The 15,488-nt window shown below is 40.8% G+C and overlaps 1 protein-coding gene across 2 annotated transcripts in view; it reads right to left on the bottom strand.

The window, feature by feature from the left end:
• Window positions 1-15,488, bottom strand: part of tmem248 (transmembrane protein 248) — a 34,521-nt gene extending 19,033 nt beyond the window's left edge. The window contains exons 1-4 of one of the 2 annotated variants that reach the window (XM_030068536.1): window positions 15,155-15,488; window positions 12,735-12,812; window positions 11,542-11,700; window positions 9,447-9,735 (exon numbers count right to left, since the gene is read on the bottom strand). In XM_030068536.1, coding sequence (XP_029924396.1) covers window positions 9,447-9,735; window positions 11,542-11,700; window positions 12,735-12,812; window positions 15,155-15,157 — 529 coding nt within the window. In that variant the 5' untranslated portion in view covers window positions 15,158-15,488. The remainder of the gene's footprint in view (window positions 1-9,446; window positions 9,736-11,541; window positions 11,701-12,734; window positions 12,813-15,154) is intronic. The other variant, XM_030068537.1, reaches the window with a different exon arrangement.

The following is a 15,488-nucleotide window of genomic DNA, read 5'->3' as shown; positions in this document are numbered from 1 at the left end:
ATTATCTTTTGTGAAAAAACCACGGTCATGTTTTTGACATTAAGAATAAAATAAAATACATGTTTTGTATTACAACCATTAAATCTGTGTCTGTATTGCATATTCAAACCTTAATACCATTCCATAACAGACTGATGGAGACTTCCAATGACTGGAAATTCTGTAGAAAAATTTAATCAACTAAAATCTACTAATATTTGGTCAACTAAAACTAGACTAAGACTAAAACTCTTATGATATTTAGTCAACTAAAAGTAGACTAAGACTAAAAGATTTCAGATGCCTAAAATATGACTAAAACTAAATGGTGTGTTATTCAAAAGACTAAGACTTTGCAGAATTTGCTGTCAAAATGAACACTGCTTCGTGCAAAGGGAGGAAGCAGGAAAAAAGAGCAATGTCTTCGGATCGTGGGCTAGCTAGCTGTGAGTCCAGTGCAGCATCAGCCGCCCAGGTCGCAGGGTGACAGCTCGGTCTGGACAGCGACATGCTGCAATTTGTTTCATATGATTCCCTGGTGACAGTCGATTGAAATAAACATAGCCAGTTTTTTGCTGATGGTCTTGTTTGCTTATGTAAGTCATATAGAGCAGGGTGTCCGCGGAGTCTAAAAAAGTCTAAAAATAGACATTTTCAATTTTAGGCCTAAAAAAGTCTAAAATACAGAGATATTTTGCACTGTAAGTCTAAAATCTCATTTGGGTAATTTAAGACCTAGGTTATAGTGCAAAATATCGATGTAGGATAAATGTAAAAAATAATTATCTTTATGTCCATTTCCCGTCCATTACCCACGCCGTTCAGGTTTTTTTTTTTTTTTTTTTTTTTTTTTCGTTCCGGTGGCTTATGGTCCTTGTAGTTCTGCTAGCAGCACTCACTGTTAGCGGAATGCACAATAAAACTACAGACGTGAAGCGGAAGTGTCGTCACAGGATGTTGGAGCAAGCACAGCTCTGGTCTGTATTGCGCTAGGTGCGAGGCGGGAATGGCAGCAGGACAAAACACGAGAAATGGGCAAATGCAGATTCAATAATATCTGGCTCGAACGTCAGGATTTTGCCGACTGGCTGAAACGTGTTCCAGATGACGACACCGAGGCGTTTTGCACGTTGTGCAAAAGATCGCTGAAGCTCGGGACCCTGGGCTGCTAAAGACAAATTCTCCCAACTTAAGAATCTGGAGACCGAGGGCCCTATCTTGTGCCACCCGCTACCCGCTGCCACTACCGCTATCCCTAAACGGTATCTTGCGCCCACACTACCCGCTATCCGTTATGCCGACTCCGTTATGTGCGCCTGGAGGTGTGTCCGTGTTTCATGCACTATCCCTAAAATTGCTATCTTGCACACAAACTTTAGGGAAAGCGGATAGCGGGTGGTCCTGACCACCCGCTATCCGCTATCCCTAAAGTTTGGGCTGTTATGAGAGCGCGCCCAGGCGGCTTCAGTGCGCGCCCCGACGGAGCCTCGCCACGCACACGGTCGGACTGATACCGGGACGCCGTCAGAATGGACTGAGTATATTACTCATATAGACTGTTTAGAGGAAAGACTGTTTTAATTGGACACTTACGCCAGCACGTTTTATTGTTTTATCATAAGCCAGCAGCTGTGCTATATTTTTATTTTTAATATTTTATTTGCCCAATCTACCTTGTCAATAAATTAGTTTACACATAGTTCCACCTCTGCCTCTTGTGTGTGTGTGGTGTGGCCCGGGGATTTTACTCAATCAGTACAACCTTGTGACACGTCCACTTGGACACATGTGGCTCCACGTCCCGAATTAACTCGCCTATAATATAATATAATATGTATATAAAGCCAACTTGCTTTAGCCTCAGTAGAAGCCCTGAGAAAATCTACCTCCCTCTCTCCATCGCGGGTTTAGGATTTAGGATTTAGGATAGCGCAGCCTGCCCTTAAAGGCAATGGCACCTGGCACACTGATTGGTTTAACTGGCGAAACGCCCAAAACACGCCTATGCATAATATAGCGGGTAGCGCAGGTGTTTTGCGGATAGCGGGAGGTGCACAAGATAGCAACTTTTACGGGGGACCGCCTCTTGTGCAACCCTAAATCCGCAAATAACGGGTTTAGGGAGTCTGGCGCAAGATAGGGCCCTGAAATTGCTACCAAAAGTGCAGAGCTAAGAAGCATGTAGTGCTGCGCATTACACACACAGACACACACACACACGCCCACACACAATCGCTCTCGGGCTCTCTCCCGTTCTCCCCATCTGAAGATGTAAAATGTGTATAATTGTGGTTTGTTTCAATGTTTTCAATGTTCAGCATTTGAAGTAGTTTCATTTGAAGGCATTATTTAACAAAAAAAAAAAAAAAAAAAAAAACTGAAAATGTTGCATGCTGTAGTTCCTTGCATCTGTTTGTTCAAATGACAATAAATGTTGTCATTTGAATGCAATCTGGATCTGTTTTTTCTTAGTTTTAATACTTTGTGAAGGTCTTAAATTTTACACAGGATGGTCTAAAAAAGTCTAAAATTGCACTTGTTAAAACCTGCAGACACCCTGATAGAGGCATCAACATTAAATAGAGACTGTTTCATAACCAGTTAAAAACTCCTTGTAGTTGCTTTAAGTGACTGTGTATTTTTAAATATACACCCACACTGGCAGTTCTGTTTAGTTTGCCCATTCAAACTCTGACTTGCAAGTGTGAATTCTAGTAATTCTTATGTTGTCACAGGAATAAATGCTTGAGATTGTGAAAGAGGAGAAAAGCATGTAAAATTAAGACAAAACAATAAGGAATTTAAAACCTGGCTCGCACCCATACCTCTATAAATCTATAGGTCTTAAAAGAGATGTGCCACATGCCGTGCAGGCTCTAGTGCGAGTGTTTAGGCCTGGAGCACTCTTTACAGAATAATGCAGACAATTCCACAGAACCAAAGCGGTAATCTTTGATGTCATACCAACATGACCTGAGGCTCCTCCACTGACAACGAACGAGAGAGTCATTCTCCAGACTTACACAATATTTACAATAAAACATGAGAATAAAAGGGGTTAACAATATTATCTATTAAACTGAGTGGACTGCCGGGAATGTGTGAATACACACACACGGCTGTGTCAATACCAGTACATCCAGTGAGAGTCCACCATGAATGAGACTCACAGCAACAGTAATTCTGGTTACTTAACTCTCCCAGAAGTGAAATAAAACAAGTGATGAGTGCAAATGAGGAAAGGGGAGACAGTGACCTATTAAAGCTCGAACGGTGGATGCACATAATGGATCCTGTTCTCTGAAACTTCCCTTTGTGCCAAACAAATGTGGGTTAATAATTATTTAAATGCTTCTTAAACTTCTTCCTAGGAGAATGTGAAGTTCCAGGTGGGCAGGCTTCACCTTTCACAGTTCTACTTTGTGGTAGGTAAATTATCATTCACACAAACACTTTGCCTCAATTACATTGAGCAATGGAGTGACATACAGGTCGGGTGAGCCAAAAGTACAGAATGTACAAGAGAAACATACCGTCACTTCAGACCAGACACCATACACACTACTGCAGCAGTATCATTCTCCGTCTACCTCTCTCCTGTTAAGATACAGGAAATGAACTGAATTTCATTGTTGTGCCACTGTTGGTATAAATTTGGCTTAATGGTTAACATGAAGCATAACATTTATGACCTCTAAGGAAACAAGGAACTGTGAAAGGCTGGGAAGGTTAATATAAAGCACCTAGTTAGGCCAAATGTTTGTTAACGTTATGCAGAAACACAAGATTTCTCGAAAATCCACTTTATCAGCCCCACCTGTACAGTGTAATGCAGTTCAGAGCCTACCTTTTAAGAAAGTTTGCTCAGTTTTTGTTGAAATTGTTGAGAATGTGTAAAATTAATTATATGGTTATTACTGAAGTTGTAGTTTTTTGTCCTCCCTATTTAAATACATGAGGGGGGAAGAAAATTAGAAACAGCTCTCAATAAAATGCAGTCCAGTCCAGAAAAGTTAATGGTTTGCTATTACTGTGACAAAAAGAAAACCTGAGCATTACAGGCAACAGGAAAGGAAACTTTATGGCACAACAATTGGATTGGATTGCTTTAGATTGTACAGGCGGGCCTAATAAAGTGGCCACTGAGTGTAATTCATTCATCCATAAAGTCTCTTTACAATTTAACAAATTTATTACAAAAGCAAATGAAGAGACAAATCTGTGGAAATTATTACAAAATGAGTACATATTGAAGTTTTTTTGTTTTTTTTTTTGCCTCATTTAATACACCTCTATATGGGCACCATTAGTTGCACGAGGCACATCAAGATGGTGCTCGATTTCTTGCCATGTTCGCTGCAGCAGAGCCTCATCAGTGGTGGCAGTGGCATCAGTGATCTTTTGCTTCAGGTCGTTGACGTCCAGTGTGATTAAAAAACTTTGAGAACCACCGAGTACATAGAACAAATCTCATCAATTGCTTTTGTAACAGATTTTTTAAATTGTAAAGAGACTTTGTGGACACACTGTATTTTTGAGTTCATGTGTACCAGAGGTCTCCGAACTGTGAAGTGGGCAGGGCTGTGGGTACTGGGAGTATCTCACCCGTTGTTTTTGCCCATTGGAGTATCACTTTTAACTCGAATGGAAATATTACTCAACACTGAGTCATGGGAGTCTCCTGGATAAATACACAATACTGCAGGGTTATGCTACAGCCACTGCTTCAAAATATTCCAACTTTGTTCCTGAGAAATAACATTTTCCCATTGTTTCGGTTGGCTTTGTCAAATGGTATGAAATACCACAGTGCCCATGAGCCTCATCAACTGTTGCTATGATGAAGAGGCTATGCTGCACCAAATCTACTGAAGTGATGTGTGTATAAAGCCGACTCAAAGCCACAACAGTAAGCTTCACCAGTGCGGGCAACACAATTTTAGGCTCAGTGATGAATTTATAACTCCTAATGTTTTTATACACAGTTTTGTAATTTTGACTTTTTTCAATGAACCTGAGGTGTTTCAAAAGTTTGTTAATGAAAACTAACGACATAACGAAAACCAAGTTAGCCGAAATAAAAATAAAAACATGGTTTTACAAAAAAAACTAAGTGAAACTGTATTGCAAGTTTACAAACAGCCTAAAATAAACAAAGATTATACAGAAAATGTTTTTAGTTTTTGTCAATTTCTTTTATACATAAGCCCAACATTTTGAGTGGATATGAAATCTATCTTCCAGTGTTTGAGCTGTGCCAGCTTTACGCAGCAGATGGCTGATATCCTTCAGTCGCACAAGCGAGTGCCTCACAGGTCTGTGCTGCCAATTCGTCCACGCCTGGCATGGGAGAAACACTACAACGAACACTGACACTAATAAATACTAAACTTAGCATTTTCAAGGAATAAAAACCAAACTAAACTAGCAAACCAGCTTCAAAAACTAATCAAAATAAACTGAAATTGAAAAGAAAAAGTCAAAATGAAATAAAAATAAAAACTAATGCGAAATTCAGACTATAATAGTCGTTGTTTGTAGTGATGATTCAACAGGGAGAGACTCACGCCCATCCGAGTGTTGGAAATACTGAAACCGACCGACATGTAACACTGCATTTGGGAAAATAAATACTTAAAAAATACTTTCACTTTTTTGTGTTGCTGGGTCGTTCATCACGCCTGGAATGACTGGATAGCCCATCCTTTTTGAAAAGGCACGTCCAGGACACCTCACACCACAACAACTACTGGCAAGTTCAATGCTGACTGATGCGGCAAAGACAAAGGCAACAACTGTGGGCTAGGTGTGAAAAGAAAGGCAACAACAACACATTTAAGCCGCCCCATGTCAGTTTGGGAGCCACAACTGTATACTTGTGACACGTCAAAGTAAGAGTGCACTCTCATATCTGGTCACAGAAACCAAAGCGCAAACCAAATTTCAGAGATCAGGAATAATGATTCTCGAAGACGAAATTCGGGGGTATCCCTGTTTTGCAGCCCCTTTCTTTTGCCCTGCCTGAAACCTTAAAGTCTGAAACCTATAGGAGGATGAAGGAGTGGGAACTGGCTAGCGTGAGACAACGCTGCCACTGTTTGCTCACCATGTCCAGGTAAAGCCACCATGGAAAACAGTAAGTTGAAACCCATTAATCAAGGATACACTCGTTCCCTCTAAAGGAGTGACTCCACTCTTTTGTTCAACAAGCACAAAAAAAGGTCCTTAGCATACAGGACATGGACCCAGTCATTAACATACAGACAGAATGGACTGCGTGTATGTGACACTTTACTTTCTGAAACAGTGATGTGCTTTGATCTATAGTTCAGCCACACAGAATAATAGCTTGGAGGGTACAGTCCATATAAACGGTTTCCATAGAGACCGTGATGAAACATTCAATGACTTTTCCACGAATTTCCATGACACGGCTTTTGCTAGTTCAAAAAGACGTGGTGCTTTCAGGAGCCTGGCTTTGTTATCACGGACAATCTAGCAACCAGACCCCTTCTTTTATGTTTTTACAGTGGCCAGTTTTTGGCAGAGGCTAACGTAACACTGTCCTAATGTGAGGCATTCTCTGCCTGTATAAATCACTTGATCTCCTCCCAACGTGGATGTTTGTAGGTGGCTGGGATCTCTAACTTTCATTTTGTGAAAGCTAGAGATCCCAGTAAGCCTTCTCCATTTCATTTCTCATTTCATGACAAGTTTAGCCCAGTTGTTAATTAGTGAGTTAATCATAACTGATATCTTTTCAGGCTGAATAAAATGTCTCTATGCTGTGACTGGACTTACAGAATCTATGTGCATATAAATGGTACATACTTTATGTTTTTCATGTTTTAATATTTTGTTTGTTGTATGATGGTTTTAGTCAATGCTTGTTTTATGTTGAGCCTTTTATGCTGATTGTGCAAAGTAAATTTCATTTGGCACTTATTTTACAACATAATCAAAGTCTGAGGAGTCTAATTAGACATCATAGGCCTCATAAATGAATATATTTCTCAGCATGCAACTAGACAAAAATACCCAGTGTTTTCTCAAGTATGGGGTCATGTACATGAAGCAGTGTCGAATGCCTTTCCTCCTTGTGGTTAACAGCTGGTTTCATCTGCTCCACAAAGGATTAACTCATCCATGCTCTCACTTGTCTACCAACAACAATACATTTGTTCTGATCCATGATTGCTCAGCTGCTGCCGCCCTTTCATGCACTTGTGTGATTGACTGTCTTGACTGTCCTATGTCAACTTTTGCAATTCCTTTTCCTGGTGAATAAATGAAAGCAATCACTCAATTAAGCATGTTAATGATGATAGATGCATCTTATTTTATTTTATTTTATTTTTCTTTATTTTGGACCTTTGTTTTCTTAGTTACCTTTATTTAGTATTGATTATTATTTTGTTTTTGTTTGATTTACTGCTGTTTATGTTCGAAATAAAGATCTCGATCAATAATGGAATCAGTTATTTTCAGTGAGCAGTGTGCTCCATGCCTATAAGATAATTCTGTGCATCCAAAAAGTGAATCTGATTGGGTCACTGCTTCGAGTTTGGTCCGTGTCGTTTTTCCCGATACGTCTCTGTAGTTCAATTGCACCTGACTACAGTTAGCAGGTCAGAGTTGGGCTAAATGTGGGCGGAGCTAAACGTTTGACTCCACCCAGGCGCCATCTGGTTAGGGTTAGGTTAAGGTTAAGGTTAAGGTTAGGGTTAGGACTAGGGTAAGGGTTAGGGTTAGCAACCTCTTCCAGTCGCTTGCTATTGAGGAAGTGGGCGGAGTCAAACGTTTAGCTCCACCCATGTTGAGCCACTCCTCGATCTGCGGACTGCAGTCAGGGCTTACTCCTGTAGTTTGCTACTGGCTACAAAGATCCCTGCTGATAATGTTACAAATGTTAACTGGACATCTCCAACAGGACCTTGGCCACCATCATCCTCTTTACGATAACAGCCTAAATGTTTTTTTTTTTTTTTCAGGTCAGACAAGTTCTTAAAGAGCGACTCAACGCGAAATCACACGAGGCAGAAACTTACTGCTACACTGCCATCTAGGGGTTGAAAGTTGCACTTCTGGCCACACCCAGTCAGTGACGTGGCAGTGGGTGTTTTCAGCAGCTGTCAATAGCAGCGTACCAGTGGCCACGTCATTCATTAGCGGTGGCCAGAAGGGCAACGTGCCTGAGAGGTTCAACCCCTCGAGCAGGGGTTTTCAAACTTGTCATTCAAAGGGCCACATCTGATTTTTATTCAAGGTCAGAGGTCTGGAGCGACAGGCGAAAACAAAACATTTAATGCACAACTCACTTACAACTTTTAAGAAACATACATTCAAATCCAAGACAGTCAAGATAGTCAAAATAGATTCAAGCCTAGTGGGAGAAATGGCATTGTGCATTGCATACCAATAATATCATTTATGGTTGTGCTAGTTTCTCTCGTTTACTCTGTTCTGTTTCAACAAGGGCGTGGCTCAGCCCTCACAAACACACACGCACACACACACACACACACACACACACACACACAGTGGACCAGGTGAAGTGAAGATATCGATACTGGAGCAGACTACAACTCCACTCGTTACGTGACTTTAAGTGCAAGAAAAGCTTTGCAGAAAACATTACACTTCATAATGGATTGTATTCATAACATGAGGGATAGGCTGGGTCCGGACTGACTTGTCATTCGGTCCCGACTTTGACTTCGACCAAACCTAAGTTTATGCTGGTGCTGACTTACTCTATAAACAGTCTGATTTCTACTACAGTTAGCTTCACTGTGAAGAAAAACTGCTGTTAACCACCATATACTCACTGCAAAAACTCAAAATCTTACCAAGATTATTTGTCTTATTTCAAGTAAAAAATGTCTTATTTCTAGTCAAAATATCTCATTACACTTAAAATAAGACATGATCACCTGAGAGTGGCAAAATTTGTTTCTTGTTTCTAGCTAATTTTCACTTATTTCAAGTGAATTTTCACTTTTTCCACTGGCAAATTTTGCCAATGAAACAAGCAATTTTTCACTTGTTTCAAGTGAATTTTCACTTGAAACAACTGAAAATTGTCTAAAAACAAGTTACTTCTGAGGTGATCATGTCTTAATTTAAGTGTAATGAGATATTTTGACTAGAAATAAGACATTTTTGACTTGAAATAAGACAAGTAATCTTGGTAAGATTTTGCGTTTTTGCAGTGCTGCAACAATGTGTGAAACAAGTAAAAGTAAACCCATAAGAAAAATTCCTGATGATCCCTGACTGCCCAAGGAAATTTAACAAATCCTTGGACTTTCCCTGTCTGAAACACATTCCCGAAATTCCAGTCATTTCATTACCAATGTCAATCCTGAAATCCCATTATACTTAAACACAGAAACCGATTTTCAGGAACCCAAACCAAAACAAAAGAACACAAAACAAACAAAAGTGTATCGAGAAACACAGCCTACCTGTCAGACCAACTTGCTGCCCCAGGACGGTGGCATACAGGTGGGTGATATTGCGAGAGTATCCCCCAAATGGCCGCTGGGGGTCCAGTGTGAGGGTGATGAGGACTGAGATGTTGATGGGACCCGAGTCCTCCAGCAGCAGAGGAGCCTGGGTGCTGGAGCGAGCCTGGCCGCTGGTCACCACCATGCTCTCGGGCGTGGTTGACTCATTCAGGCCGTGCTTCAGCGTTTCATTCTCCGACACGCAGAGGTCCAGCTCGTTGAAGCGCAGCAAAAAGGTGTTCCAGTCCTGAGGGAGAGTCGATGGGTTGGGTGTTAGCAGGCAAAATGGATTGTCATTAAGCAAACATCTGTCCCCATTTCCCCCCAGCACTGGAATCAATCTTGCATCTGGATTGTGTCTCCATATGATAAAGCTAGAAAACATTTACACCTGACATTAATAGGACTGCTCCTGTGTGTGTGTTAGTTTCATTTTCTGCATTCCCAAACTGTTTTATCTCATTTTCATGTGTTTTAGCGACAATTTGTGTTATTTTTCCTTTTAGACTTTTTACAAAATAAATATTTGTAACAAACAGTCGAAATATTTTAAATTCCTCTGAGCAGGAAGCAAGAAATCACAGCTTTCAATGTGTAAATCTTGTTTAAGTTTGTGTTTTATTTTACAAACTTACGATTGAGAAGCACCTCTTTTGTGTCTGACAGAAGATGCGCCCTGATGTACACTGAGAAAGTTTTATTTTTTTAGACTTAATTCAGAGAGGAAAAAACACACTCTTGGTGAACCAAAAACTTTAACCAGTGTTTTCTCGTCTGAGCTCAGACACGGTGTTTCAAAATGTGTGCAGTGATATGAAACGACCATCTTACTGTGAACTGAGCGACTTTCAGTATTCAAACGTTTACAACTTGATACTATATGCAAATAATGTGCACTATGATGCAACAGAGGTTGTAAAAGACTGTTTGCTCACATTTCCTGACCAAATTATATTTCTCAGGGTTTCCTTATGCTATTTATAATTGAACGGGGGCATATACACATGATACATGAACATGAAAACTATAAAAATATGTTCCCTATCCTTGAGAACTGTTTGAACTAACATTAAATAGAAAATATTTTAAGAAACAAGAAAACAAATCACACTGAAATGATTGTTTAAATCGTGTCTCCAGGTTACACATTGAAATGAGTTTTCCCACATCGAAACACAAGGCTCCCGTGAGGTGGGATATAAACACAGAATAACTTCCCATCCTTTCACACTGACAGCAAACACCTTGCTTGCATATATCCACCACTATCGTGACAATCCAGTTTGACAAATGTGTTACTGAGATGCCAACTGCCTGTCTGACTTGCACGCATTTCCTGTTTGCATCCGTGAGCTAGCCTAATTTCCATGAATGCACATGCTGTGGGTGCACTGGAGACACACACTATTTAATCTTCGCTGTCAGATGGCCAAACGTGTCTCTAGCCACCTCCAAAAATGGTTCAGGTAACCAAAACTTAAGTATGTCTTGGGTGCACTTTTGGTTTATCCAATTACAATCTTATTACCATTACCACCTTACCACCAGGTGGAAAGAGGGCCAATGTGTGGTTCTTGTTCTTGGAAAGGTCGGCAGTAGGTCAACAAATGACTGCTGCAGTAGCTTTACGTCTTGTATACATGATCCAAAAGTAAAAAAGTGCACAAGACTGATAAGAGCAATCATGTTGGTATTACTAGCCATTTAATGACTGCACGATCACGCTTAGTAAACACTGCAGATTAGGACTAAAAACATGAATACAAAAAATATCTAAAAAGAATAAAGAATAGCTTGATTTCTGATTTTTTATGTAAATCAGGTGATTTTTCAGTCTGACAGTCTAAATCAGGTTAAAATAGGACAGGCTGAATGAATGGCTGTCACATGGAAAGAGCAACCAAAATTTTGGCAAATGCATCCTCATGGCTAAAAGTAGGTCACAAAGATCATGAGCCACCATTTAACATTAGCACTGAGTGCCATCCCACACAATTTAATCCGGCTTTAAACCTTCCCACAGGCAAAAGGAAAAAATGTGGGCTTTCCTCACCTCAGTCAACTCTGGGGACTTGATCTCCTTTATCTTGAAGAAATAGCCAATGGTCAGGAAGGCGATGGCCACAGCACTGACGCTGACCATAAATATGACCAAAGGTGGACGGTTGTTGATGTAATTTCTCAGGTTCTCTATAGGATTCAACAGGTAAACCTGCACATGGACAGATACACGTTGAGCCAAAAATTCAGCTGGTGCTGCATCATTACAAACATGAGCTATGAATGTTGTGCTTGTTTAACCAGTTGTTGTTGAAATATTGGTATTGCAATAGAGCGGGAAAGTGAATACATTACACCGGTTTCATTGCCATTTACATGTTTTTAAATTCACTTTAAAACTATTTACAGACATATGTGGTTTGCCGTTGGCTGATGCATTCTGTATTTTAGTGCAGCTGTACAATAAACATTGTTCAGTCAAAGCTCAAGCTCAATCAAAAAGTCCCTTTTCACTGTAAGATCTAAGTGAAGCATGTCGTGAAGCTGGTTTCACTGGTTCTGTTCGTCGCTGCAACGCGGTGACTGCATGCAGACAAGGATTTTCAAATGGCATTTGCAAATGTGAAAGCATTTCCTTTTCTGTTGCCTGACATAAACATGTTGAGAAAATATTTGCTGTATAACATAAAAGCTTATCTTTAGAAAGCTTGTCAAGGCCTGCTCAAAAGCGCAGCGCTTAAAGATAGCCAGCACCTTTTCTTCTGCATCCATTACCTATCACGGTACGCTTGTAAACAGACCTCAACAGGCCAGGTAAAGGTGAGTTTTTATGCAAGTCTATATTGCAATGAGCATTGAGTGCAAAGCCAAACAAGGTTGTGGAAAAAAACACACAAAAATGAAGCAGAACTACACAAAGATTAGGTTTTTTATGACACACTTCCAACCCTTCACAGTTGGTTCTTCATAGAGCGGAAGCACAAAACAAAAGCCAATCCAGAACTTAATGGACTCTGTCAGGTCCCACATTATGCAATCCTCCAGGTTACCCTTGACAGGTGAAAAGTGACCAATTTCCATAGGCAATGATTAATATCCTGGCTGATAATTTACGAGTGAAATCTCTCACCTCAAAGTTTCATTTGAAACAGCAGTGACATTAGGGCTTGGTACATGAAGAACATTTAACATCTACATGAAATTTCTGAGATTGTATGAAATATATGTGACTGTTAAAAAACATACCGTTATCTCTGATCCTATACATTCAGGCCCCTTCATATAACTGCAGTTGTGTGTTTGGGATCTGTGATGCAATGAATGCTGAAATTGAAGTAGATATTGTATGAATCAAGAAAAGAAAACATACTGTATGCAACTGCTAACCATAAGTCGACAAATATTCCTGTAAAACTAGTGTGGAACTGTCATGTGGACTGGACAGCATCGTGACATTGTAATAGGCACCAGATGTGCCATTCATTCAATTTATCCAGTTTACCAGATGCTTTCAAGATCCCAAAACTGCACTGGTCCAGAATGAGCTTAGAAATGAGATTCAACATTGTTATTTATTACATGCATTGCTGTTTAGAACATTTTAATAAGGATTGAAGTATAACCCAAAACAGATCAATTTAGAGAAGAACCTTGATGTTATATTCACCGCAAGACAGACACTGGCAAATACTGAAATATCTTGTTCAAAGTTACATGAAGTTTGTCAGTCTACCTGAAGCCAATTTAAACTATTTCTCCACTCAGCTCCTCTGTTAATAAGCTATTAATTTCCATTACTGGCACATACACTTAGATGCTGTGTATTATTCTTTTATAATATTTAATGTGGCGTTGAAAGAAGATAACTTGTGTGGCTTGAGGGGCCTAACCCAATTAACTACAATATTACAGAACATCCTAGCATCCTCGCTGTTGCCAGATTCAGGTAGCAATAGTGCCGTGAATGTGCCATATGGAGCGATACTTCCTCAGTCAGTGGCCTAGGCCATTTACTTTTCTGTCAAAACACCGCCACAGCCACAGCAGGTGTGTGTGGCTCCTGCAGAGGCTGCCACCGAGGCTTCCTGCACCTCTTCAAAACTGCACCTGCATGTCGGGCAATGCAAGGCCAATTAGATTCACTAGACTCACCGATTAACTTTAGTATCTTGATTTTTTTAAACACTTTTTTTCTTATTGAATCAATTTAAAGTAAAGACAGTGGTATCATATGAGCTAGATGACCTAAGGAAGCCATTGGTACCAAGCACATCATGTTGCAAGGGGTCCCTTGACCTCTGACCTCCAGATCTCTGAATGAATATGGGTTCTCTGTGCAGCCACAGCTCTCCCCTTTGCAGACATGCCCACCTTCTGCTAATCCCATGCAGTTTGGGCCACAAACCCTGCAGTCCACATGTGTTCTTGTGGCCTGTTGTAAAATGGTGTGTGTGTGCAGACTGGGGCCTAAACAGTCTTGGGGCTGCATCAGTTGGCTTTGACTGGAAAACTGAGACTCTTGTGGATTCAATGAGCCACATGTGATTCATGTGTGATGATGTTCGCCCCCATAGCAGCCATTTCACTGGAGTCAGACCATTTTTTCAAGCTTGACATCACTGTAAAAAATGACCCATTGTGACCTTTGGGATAATCACAGCTTCATGAAACGTTACATCCACAAATGAAAGGATAATCCAAAAAACAAAAATCTCAATAAATAATTAATATCGAATCGTGTTGGTTGCAGAATTGCAGTACATATCAAATCGGCACCCAAGGATCATGATAGCATCGAATCAGAAGATAAACATATCGCCCCAGCCCTTTTAAGGTGAGGGTTAAAGTTGGGGTTGGTTAAGCAACCGTAGAGAATGAATGTAAGACAATCAGGTCATGACTTTGCCATCATGGGGAAAAAATATGATGTCTGCTGAGGGGGGTCAATGGCAGGGGAAACACTGGGCAGTCTTGTTTATCACAAACGACACATTTTACAAATATCCAGACCAAGATACTGCACTGCTACCATTTTTTTTTCTTAGTGTGGCATTTTACTAAAATCAAGTGTAACTTTATTGTTTGTAAAACAATTTTCAGTTTAAGTTTATTCCATGTATTTTCTGTTCTTATAGCGTGTTTATCTGTACTGAGTAGTGTTTTAATCGCAAAGAAGACATTTGACAAATATCCAGAACAGGCTGCCCTTACTTTCATTACACAAGAGCTCTGAGCTGCTTCCAAAACACACCGCGGTGGGCGGCGCCGAGCACTGGAAACCAGCTGTAAGTGTGGCATTTTATTCAAATTAAGTACAACTTGATGGATTATGTGTAAAACGAAACTGAACGTGGACCCTGGCAGTTTATTCCGTGTGTTTTCTATACGCACGGCGTGTGCATGTGTGCCGTTGAGCAAGGCAGCATTACACAGCATGACTGTGGCGTGTCGAGCTCTCCATACGTGACGCTGGAAACATGACAGGTGACTGAAGTTGTCAGCTCCGTGGCGCTGGGAGCTAGCTACCTGGCCCTCTGACATTTCCCCCACTGGGTGACAACAAAAGATGAAACTGGCTAATGAGTCGTGACAGGCTGGGCTGAAGCCACAGTGCTGGTTAAACGGCTAGCTCAAGCAAAGTTAGAAAAGACAGAGTGTGTTCTCACCATTTTCTCTTTCTGTGCATACGACGGATGCTAGCTGGCAGGTTGGTGACGGGCCACAATAAGGCAGCAAGCTAGCCTCGCTGCTAAGCTAGCCTTGGATGCTAGCTTGCTTACTTTCCCCGAGCTAGTCGCTTCTGAATAAACTGCTGAAAAGCAAAAGTCGCGGGTTGGTGGGGACAGCCAGGCTTTCAGCGTAAAATCCACTGCGGCTACTCCTTCCCATCCTTTGCTTTGTCGTGTTTCTGTTGTTGTAACAGGCGATATCCCTGCACACAGTCTGGAATAACGTCAATAATGTAGCTCGGTCCGCCCTGCCGACACCTCCTCCCTCTGC

This window comes from Myripristis murdjan, chromosome 14 (genome assembly GCF_902150065.1).
Source record: "Myripristis murdjan chromosome 14, fMyrMur1.1, whole genome shotgun sequence".
Taxonomy (NCBI): domain Eukaryota; kingdom Metazoa; phylum Chordata; class Actinopteri; order Holocentriformes; family Holocentridae; genus Myripristis; species Myripristis murdjan.
This window is presented reverse-complemented; position numbering and strand designations above follow the sequence as displayed.